Here is a 10,845-nt window from a genome sequence, read left to right as displayed (position 1 = left end):
TGGTCAAAGGTTCTTCCACAATACTACGTCATAAATTTCCTTAACTTAATTCTAACCTACATAAACCTACTTATTCAGACCCACAACAATCCTAATGATTGTTATAAAATTTAGCATTTTTTGCGGTCAAGGTCCTTAATTACTACAAGCATGTTTCAATTCGAAACGTTCCATCGGGTTATTGTTCATTCTGGTGAATCATAGGAAAAGCGGATTTTTCCGTGTACAATGTTCGACGGCCACTTGTACCTACGAGCGACCGTTAGTGGGGGGCGGCCAGCACCCATCACTAATTCCTTATAAATCTAGGGCCATCGGCTATTAACTCTTTGCTGAAAACATTTTTACACGTATCACTCGCATTCTTCAAAGTTGTTGGAAATAAAGTGTATATTTAAACTGTTAACACAATGTTATAATCATTCGACCAATTCTGTTTTGTCTTTTATTTCTATTATCTTAAACAAAATAGGGGATCAGCTGATTCATAGTGTCGATTATTGTATCGTAACGAGAATTTACGACCCTTGTTGACGCGTTATACTGTGAAGACGTCTCTCTGCGAAACGGTCGAACATTTATTTCAACGTAAAAATATCAATTCTGATTTGAGTCAAAGATCTAAGATTCGAGGCTTAACTATTTCCTTTATTTGCTTATATTATATTAACACGTATGGAAGACAGATGATACATAAATAAGGCTGAAGGATATGACTCGATATAGATACTTTTAACATAAAATACATTTGCATGTCCTATTGGTATTAAATGGTTAGAGTTTTTCCTTTAAAGAACATTTAATAGGATTAATTTTTAATTACGATAAAATGACATGACAAAATCGTTATTGAAGGGTAATCTTTCCTGTGAAATTTATTAAAACAATTAAATCCAATATCTCTTTCTACGTGAAGGACCTTTCTGCCGGACGTGACAAAGGAAAGGAATTAATTACGAATTTGCTCGCCAACTTTTTTGTCGTATATCACGTCCTCCATGGTTTTCTTCTCCTCTTTACTCCTCCTTCAACGCTTACAGCTAAACGCGTATCGGATGAAACCTAATTCATTTAACGTGCCGTACGGAGTGTATTTAGAAATGCGGTTACATCGAAATTCGATTCACGATAAAGAAAAACGCACACATCTATGTACATGGGAATAAAATAGGCAGAAATGAGATAACGTGAGTAATTTGTTGCTCCACGTTCCCAAATTAAATATCGAACCAAAGCGATTGCGATCGTCGTAAATTAATCATTACCGTTCTTCTCCTCTAGCCTCACGTTTCACCTTTTAATACGATCACTGTGTATATTTCGACACATGCTTTTACGATATGTACATGATATCGATTTGGCCGCGGGAGGCAAATTAAAAGTTAGGAAATATTGGGAGAAACTTTCATAGGTATTGGGAATTTTTTGTAAGAAGAGCACATAGAAAATGATGGTGAATTGAATAAACTGCACTGACAGTTTTAATTAGGTTTTCCTTCTTGGAATGAAAATTGTAGGGGGTTTTGTAATTAAATAGCTTCTAAAAGGTTTGTTACTTTCATAAAAATAACAAAAGACCAATTTTTTATTCGATGAAACGAAATGAATGGAAACAAATTGCCGATATTTATATTAATTCCGCTTCGAAGCGTAATTTATTCTTACAGTTATTCTTATGGTTACACAGCTGGTATTTATGAAAAATCGAACTTATTACATTATAAATTTTCTGTCGATATTTCCCCATTTTTAAATAAGTATTACGAATTCTTTGTATTAATTTCCGATGTTTATTAATTTTTAGTTGAAAATCTTTCTCTTTGAAAGTTCCTCGCAAGAGGAAATTTAGTGCCGTGCTATTTAACGATCTCGAGGATCAAAGAGTCAATTTTATTTGAAATATTCGTCATTAAAGTTAATGCTCGTTTAATCGTTATATCGGACGAAATACCACACGATTCTGTGCTACACGCTTTTTCTTATTTTTACTTGTAGAATATAACCCAACCTTGCATAAAAGATCTGGGACATCCTACAGAGATAGATTTCATCCAAACTTATTTATTACCATACCATACTGGATGTAACACCTATAATGAAAATCCGATTAACAGGAGACGGTGTTTGTCCGAACCATGTAGCCCATTCTCAACTCCAAACACCCTACGATTGTCCCACCATTTTTTCATTTCCTCTGTCTGTGTAGCTTCTGCCCGTCACTGGCGGTGATAGCCAGTGTTTTGCAGCTGTCGGACAATATAGCCGGGGTGACGATATTGGCATTCGGAAACGGTGCTCCTGACATCTTCACGTCCCTCGTATCGGGTACCGACGAAGGGATAATAATGTTCACGGAATTAATCGGCGCCGGTGTCTTCGTGACGGCGATTATCGCCGGCTCTGTTGCGGTAGTCAATCCCTTTCGAGTCCTGTTGAAACCCTTGATGAGAGACGCATGCTTTTACATCGTTACGGTATGCTGGATCAGCTACGTCATAAAAGATGGCATGATTTACCTTTGGGAAGCTATCAGTACGTACACCTCTCTCAATCTCGAACCTTTACGAGACTCAAATCGCGCCTTTTATTCCGTTATCTTTGTTACCCGAATCGAACGCTGAATTCGCAATCCCCTCAACTTTCACACGGAGGAACCTCTCGAGTCGAATGTTCCGAGGAAGCGTGGAACTTTGAGGAAACTGTAGAGAGTTCTTTGGAACGTTTCATGTTACGTTACGAAGCCTGTTTTAGAAGGGGCTTTGGTAACTGAGTTAAAAATCAATGCGTTTGGCCGCTCCTGTAATTTTCAATCTTTTTTGAAAATTTAGTTTCATAAAATTTAATCGAAATAAATCGTTACATTTTAATTGCAGACCAGAAAAGCACGATATGTTACATTTTTCGCCTTTTTTAGTGAAATATTTTTGAAATTCAACAAAGGGTTCACGGAGTTGAAAATAAAAAATCGAAAAGGATTTCAAACGGAACGATATTTCTATTGTCTATAACATCGAAAACGTTTTCTTCTTTTTTGATCCATGTTTACTGTGATCTTTTTCCTCTATATGACAATTTCCTTTAACCTTTCCCAATGCTTTTAAGCTCTTTTCTTTGACATCCCGCATTTAACAAGTAAAATATTCGTTCAACCATCCAGAAGAAATATTGTTCTTTTTATTTAGTTTTATTTTAGCTTTTCTAAATTACTTTGAAAATAAAAGTTTTCATCGTTCGTTATCATTATTTTATAAGACTTGGAATTATAACAATAGAATTATTTGGAGATTACTGAGTACCTTATATGCATGAATTTCATATATCTCCGTTTATTTATTCGTTTTTCGTTATTCCTTAAAAAAGAATCGAGGAGTAAAAAATAATAGTGGGCCTTCCAGATCTGCATGAAATTATTTGGACAAAGTGTAAAAGAGATATAAAGGGGGTAAAAAACGGGGTGGCGATCAAATATGCCGTGCTTCATGCTCATGCTCAGAAACGGAAAAATTTATCTACGGGTGAGCCATACGTATGCAGTTTAATTTGGCAATAACGATAACTCTGGAATGAATTTAATCAAGCAAAGCCACGATCTTTCTACCATCGTTCCGGCTTCCTCACAATTTAACCCCCATGAATTTCTGCTGCGATTCATAAGCCTCTCAAACTTTAAAAGACTAAAAAAGTTGATAAAAAATTTACAAATATTTCGTCAAAATTTCATTTCAATGATCCAACAATTGAAGTCGGTACTTATTCTCGATTTGTATCTAGTTGGTGTATTGAAGTACTTAATGCTCAAATGATTAGTATTGCAGCAGATTGAGGAATATGTATGCCAGTATTGTAATATTTACTAGTTACTAGAAGCTATTAATAAAGAATAATGCTTATTATATTTCCCATCGAAGCACAGCTCACTCGAAAAGTTATGTTATTTTTATTGATTTCCCGCATATATGTATGTACATTTCATTACTGCGTCAGTTGTTATCGAAGATATTCAGTTTTAATTTATGGAAAAAGAATACATATCTCTGTTACAAAAAATGGCAGAATGGTTGTAAAATATTAGTTCATTTTCTAGATAACAAGCAAGAAATTAAATTTTCCTTTTCATACGAACAACAAATATTTTTTAAAAGTTACTTATTTATTTCAAATTTAGCTTTTCGAATGAAAAAGAAAGAAAATAAAATTTCCAATGAGATTAATTCAATTCATCATCTTAACCCATAGTCTCCAGAAAGCTCCACGATTGTTAATTTCAATCGATAAATTTATTAATGTCGATCATTAGAACAACGCGACTAATTATTAGCCCAACTGTTCCATTGTTGTGAGTTTCTCAGAATAATTTCACGCATAATGGGCGCAAATAAAACATCCGGCTCGCTACGATGCAAAAACGAGCAAAACTAATAAGTCCTTTTTACCATTCCCTAATTTAAGGAGAGATTTACAATGCGCCGCAAGTTTTTCCGTGTCACATTGCGCTTTTGTGGCAATTAATTACTCTGACTTTTGTGCGCACCTGCATGACCAAACGACGGTAATGCTTTTTAATGCTGATACATTTTAATTGCAGGCTTTGTTCTTTGCTACCTATTGTTCATCAGCCTGGTGGTGATAATGCAGATATACGAGAACCGGGAGGAGAGGCTAAAAAGTGCGTTTAATGCTGCATAACTTTTCGAAACGCTTGATAAAGCATCATTCAGTGGTGTGACCAAATCCGGGCCGGAAGAAAGGGGTTTCCCAGAATTTCCATGGGAAACAAAGGGTTTCATATTGAATCCTGAGCAAGCCCTATTCAAATGAATAACTTTCTCTAGATATAAACGTAATTCAGACGTGTAATGTTATTCTGGAAAATGAGAATATGAAAGGAAACATAAACTGGAAACAACAAAAGCAGCTTGAAAACTCGATTTAATTAAGAAAACGATATTGTTCGATTACAATTACGCGTTGTAACGAGTGGAGGAGAAACTCTTCGATAAAGTTTCAGTCGACTATATCGACGTTGCACAGTAACGAATGTGGCTGACGATAGATTTTTCCGATAAAAAATAATGGAACAAATATTTACTCGATTTCACAGCCATCTGTATTTTCCTTGTTAATACACATCTTGTTTTCCGTCTCAAACAATATAGATCTTCTTTACATACTAGCTATATACGTTGTTCACGTCATTAATTCTCGGCATATTTTTTTTAGAAATAGCATAGATTCGTGAGGGAAGCAGACAAGAAAACAAAGTTTTAATATTTTCTATAGCTAATGCGATGTCTGAATATATTTCATAAATCCGTTACCTATGGTTCACGGATAATGACGAGAACGTGAATATTTTTACATTTATAGTTATAATTTTGTTTACATTATATGCAAATGAGAAAATTGTTTCGAGAGAAGTTTAATAACATACGACGAGAATAGTATTCAAAATAAGAATGAAAAGATATTCCGCGGGTTTTAATAGATTTTAATAGACCTAACCCAAAGCACTAGAATTTCATATTCGTACCTAGCAAATATAATGTTATAAAATGTCCAAAATATTTGCATAACTTTTACTATCGTTTCATAATAAAATAAAATATAACTTTAATATCAGCCACGATAGATTGCCAATGGCTTAAAAAATATAGTGAATATTTTACAGTAATAATAGTTTTATGAGAACACTCAATCGACTGATTTACATCACTCTATAATTCTCAACTCATTAAATACGAACAGGAGGAAAATAAGTACTTCTATCTTTTCAAACAATATCTACGATTTAAGAAAAAAAATAATTTCCACCGACCAGAGAAACAAAACACGAAGGAATCGCGTTTGAATGCTGTTTAACATGTACGATGTGTATTGTTTGTTACGTTCTTTGCTCGGTTTGCAACCGAAGCCAAACATTACGCGGACGTATCTATGCAAAGGCTGAAAGCATTTCGAAACGAATACTTCTACTTGCGAAGACAAAAAAGGATGTCGACGCAAGTGTAGTTATCGATCCTTTCCCTGCAAGGTTCCCTTATGTACTTTCGCAGGCAGGATCCCAAGCGTACCCGATCCAGATATCCTGCGCACTTACTTGGCGAACAAGGACAAGGACATCATTCCCAGGATTCCCGTAAAGGGTCGTGCCGTTAGGTTGCGAACTAAGATGGGTATGTACGTTGCTTCCCCAATTGATCATGCACTTTTCTCACTTTCATTAAATCAAAATCGCACAGTACGCTTTCATGAATTTTTGAGTAGACCTTTCACAAATATTTCACAGTCAAGTTTAGAAGATTCGTTTAGAATCGCATTCTAATTCGTCAACTTTCCTTTCTTACGCTGTCTTGGTATACGTATATCTATGCTATACCTGAAGTATATTCGATATCACGTAGGTAATCTTTTTTTTTTATCGTTTATTTAATACGCTGTATACTATGTATATGTTATAAAAATAATTTCTATGAAAATATTAATTTCCGCTAAGGGATTATTAAAGAATGTAGGAACTTACGTGTCAAGGCAAATAAATTAAGGAAGGTAGGTTCAATTTCTGGACTTTCACTCCTTGGAGAGTAGACACCAATATACCATCTCTCACGGAAAACGTCCCAATGGATTACAAAATATCATAGAAAGATTTTGTTATCTTTAGTACGATAGTTCCTGCAGAAACAAGTTCGTATAGCTATATTTTACGTAAACCAAGTCGCACATTAAAAAATTACATTTTATTAGATCGATGTTGTTTAATACAATTAATATTATATTATAGAAATATTATTTATTAGTAAGACATTTATTCCTTTCTCCAGATGTTTCATACAATAATAAATCTTCCACGTATCAGATATTGCAATTGCGGTCGAGTTGGGAAAAGAACAGAGGCAAAACAGAACAACACTGCCAGAAGAGATGGTGATAGAAGACGTTGACAGGCCAAAGGGACTTTTCAAGGAATTTCTCTATGACATTAATCCGATAGGAGAAGAAGATTGGACAAGTTCAAATCGACTCGTTAAATTTATTTTAATCATACGTTCGCCTGTCATGCTTCTTCTTCAATTATTTATTCCGCTTGTGAACATGACTACGGTAAAGAGAGGTTGGACCAAGTTGCTAAATTGCTTCCAGCTGTGTGTGACACCGACGTTGTCGTTGTTTCTATTAAACGGTTAGTTGTATTAATTGTCGCGCCTTTTACGGCCGCCGTTATAAATTGCCAGCACTAATAAAAGCTGGAGATTTCGCGGAAAAATTTTCACGTGGTGAAATATAGGTAAGCATGCCCTTTTTTGTAACATACAAATTGCCAGAGTTTAGTCGAAATTAAAACAAACTGTCACAGATGTTTATACACCGATTCCACTTCTTTCCATCACTTTTTTAATATTAATATATCACGTAATATTAACGTACCTATTCCAACTGACCTTTTGTTCTTTTTCTCTATATGTATATCCAGGAAGATAAATTATTATTAAAAATTACATAGTAGTGTATCAATCAAATATCGTGTGTGATGTACACTGTCAATCAGATAAACACTTTTAATGAATTCTAGATTCAGAAAAGAAGTCTCTTATATAAAAGGTCTTTTACTTTTTGCACACACTTGAGTTTTGATCGTAAGATTAATTTAGTCGAGAATTTCTCACATACGTTATTGAAAACGATAATTAGCGAAGTAATAAGAAGTTTTCTAGCTTTCATTAGTAGTTAAAAATATCTTCGGTCAGCTATCACGACTGCCATCTCATTTTCACCCTCGTTCCGTAGTTTGGAAAACACATTTTGGCCCGGTTTCAGTGGTGCCAATATTCCTGGTGGTTGGTACCGTAATTGGTGTAATTGTATTTCTAATGACCCACGTGGATCGCGTACCAAAGTTTCATAACGTGAGTACTTTTTCTACCTTTTCGCCATTCGCGCCAAGCTTTCGTATCCGCTGCGCTCTCATACAACTGCTTGCTCATAACGGCCGGCGACAAATTAATTGCAGGCTTTTGCATTTTTCGGATTCTTGGCTGCTATGCTGACGGTCTATTTGGTAGCCGGGGAGGTGATGGCAGTCCTCCAATGCGTAGGATACGCTTTCAGTATATCGGACGCCATGCTCGGTATTACGTTCCTCGCGTGGGGAAACAGCGTAGGTGGTGAGTGCAACAATATTATTGTAAAATAATTCGTGCGTTGAATTGCCTCTGGCTTTCCTGTTGTTCGACATGGTCGAGTGAAACCACGTAATTACACTATACATTAACCCTTACATGAAGGTTATTTGAAATTTAATATAGGGAAATCATGTATAATTACACACTTCCACAAAGTTACATTTACAAATTATTGGAACTTATGTTTGAATTTAATATTAAGATGTCAAGCGTCATAGACTTCTGTGCTTACTGTCTACATACTTTTTGATATTGACACGTTTCATGCGACGAAAAACTGTGTATTTTCTTTCTATCATTTTACATTTCAAATTTTTCTAGTCATGTGAAAGCACTGCTAAATGATGTGAAATTTAATATACCTGAACCTAATTAATTATTAGTATGTAAATGCTATAATAAATACAATGGTGTGCAAATTACTTTTTGTAGCCAGTGTAAATATTATCCTCATGACCCTTAAACTCCATTCCACCATCGCATGTTTTTATCGTCTTTACTTTCCATTAAAAACCGTTCCATAAAGTATAAATAAAAGAAGCAAACTCCATAACGCACCCCACTAGCTGTTGAATATTTAAAAAGTAGTTACTCGAGCTGTGTAGCTCTTGGTTGTGGATCCAATCATCTAATATTTCACTTGAACGTTAACTATCGACCAAATATTGACTAAAATCTGCTTATAGATCTCATATCGAACGTTGCCATAGCTAGACAAGGATTTCCACGAATGGGATATGCAGCTTGCTTTGGCGGACCGATGTTCAATACACTCTTGGGATTGGGACTAACTTACGGAATGGCAGCCAGCAAGCAGCCAGATCATCGTACAAACATGAGAATGAGCGATATGGCGCCTGGTTGTTTGGCTTTCCTTCTATGCTCATTAATAATGTCTATTATTTACTTAAACATTACTGGGTCTATAGCACGAAGATCATACGGCTACCTCTTGTATACTATATATTTCACGTTTATCCTCATTCAATTCCTCAGCGAATTCAAAGCGATTCATCCACTCGGTACCGATCATCGACCGTAACTAGAATCGGATAAAATTCTTAATGAACAACTTGAACCGCATTTGCTCGCTAATGCCGAGACAAATACGTGAAAAATAAATAATACATACATATAATATCGACTATCTTTATAAAAGGGAAGATTACAGGAAAAGAACCCGATTATTTCTTGCGAAAGTATAGTTTCAAGATTTAAATACGTTGTCTCAGTCAATCCTATATTACCGAAATTGTTTTTGTATTTAATTTTGGAACTAAACGTGTATTGTTTCACCTACTTTATGATCTTAAAGATATCGCTTGTCATAATATTAAAATATGGAAGATATTCAAATATGTTTATCTGAATAGTCGTACGTCTTTCAAAACTTTGTTATAAATTAAAAGTTACATTTAAAAAGCTTATATGCATGTGATGGGTTGTTTTTATCTTCAACTGTATCATATCAAAATACTATTTTTTAATCACAAAATGACAAAATCAGAAAGTCAACAGAAATGTTCTGGTTTCTTTTTCCTGTAATCTTCAAGTAGAAAGTGAGTATGTTGATTTGAATTAAACCATATATTTATTATATTTTACAGTGTAAATGTTAATACTTTTATACTCTAGGCTGTATTCACGACGATATTATGAGAACTAAATATTTTATCCTAAACTGAAAGAAACAAGAAATAAATTCCCTTTGTCTACCTACTGCTCAAATAAACCTTCACTTTAGTAAAGTATGTTTCTAGTTAAATTCGCTAAAAATTTATGTAAATCGTCATGACTTTCATTTGTTATTCGGAAATGAAAATTCAATTTCAATTAACAAAATTTTAACTCAATCTACTAGTAACGACAAGAATATATCTTTGTATTCGTAGATATTTTTGATACACGATTATTAAATCTAACGTTTTAATTATGCTATTATATGGAAATGATAGAATGCCTGTAAAACATTATAAAGTTATGGATCGCCCGCCCGTTTAGCTTTGCTTTTAAGCAATAAATATGAAATTAATAATAAACAATATCATAAGCATCAAATTAATTGAATTGATATTAATAATACTTATGCTGTGCTGAAGTCATTTACCCTCAGTACTTTAATTAATAATACTATCCATTATATTGTATACAGAAGAAATAATTGATAAAACAAAATTTTCGGTGTAAATTTTCTCTTTATTTATTACCTGCTTTTCTCAAAATGGGTTCCATATTATTTAATAGCAGCAAAATGGTTATATCCTCCTAGGTTTTAACATTCATTTTGTCAATATTCTGTGAGTATAATCGAGCAAAAAATATTATACAAATATGAGACATTTAAAGCTTTATTAAAAACTTCTAATAAAAATACGAAATTCGAAGAGAGCAGTAGATACTTTGGGCTCTAATATCGTCTTCAATTTTATCGTCTCCCATTTGACTTTTATGCGGGGATAGCTTTAAAAATGAAAGATATATGAAGCAAGTATCAATACATGTGGTGAATTGATAGAGAGAGTTTATTGGTTCATTGCGATGAAATAAAATCAAAATATGATTTGTACCGATAGATATTTTGTAGTAATAAGTTCGATTTTTAGGATGAGTTTGTAGAATATTTTGACAGTTTTTATCAAAATAATATTATAAGAAGTATTCATAC

At 34.0% G+C, this 10,845-nt stretch overlaps 1 protein-coding gene across 1 annotated transcript in view; it reads left to right on the top strand.

Annotated features, from left to right (window-relative positions):
• The window catches only part of LOC122566648 (mitochondrial sodium/calcium exchanger protein-like), a 17,920-nt gene extending 8,698 nt beyond the window's left edge, over positions 1-9,222 (top strand). The window contains exons 3-9 of the mRNA XM_043724201.1: positions 2,179-2,532; positions 4,586-4,666; positions 6,054-6,173; positions 6,857-7,180; positions 7,816-7,904; positions 8,009-8,162; positions 8,867-9,222. Coding sequence (XP_043580136.1) covers positions 2,179-2,532; positions 4,586-4,666; positions 6,054-6,173; positions 6,857-7,180; positions 7,816-7,904; positions 8,009-8,162; positions 8,867-9,222 — 1,478 coding nt within the window. The remainder of the gene's footprint in view (positions 1-2,178; positions 2,533-4,585; positions 4,667-6,053; positions 6,174-6,856; positions 7,181-7,815; positions 7,905-8,008; positions 8,163-8,866) is intronic.
• Positions 9,223-10,845: the final 1,623 nt, after the last annotated feature.

This window comes from Bombus pyrosoma, linkage group LG4 (assembly GCF_014825855.1).
Source record: "Bombus pyrosoma isolate SC7728 linkage group LG4, ASM1482585v1, whole genome shotgun sequence".
Taxonomy (NCBI): Eukaryota; Metazoa; Arthropoda; class Insecta; order Hymenoptera; family Apidae; genus Bombus; species Bombus pyrosoma.
This window is presented reverse-complemented; position numbering and strand designations above follow the sequence as displayed.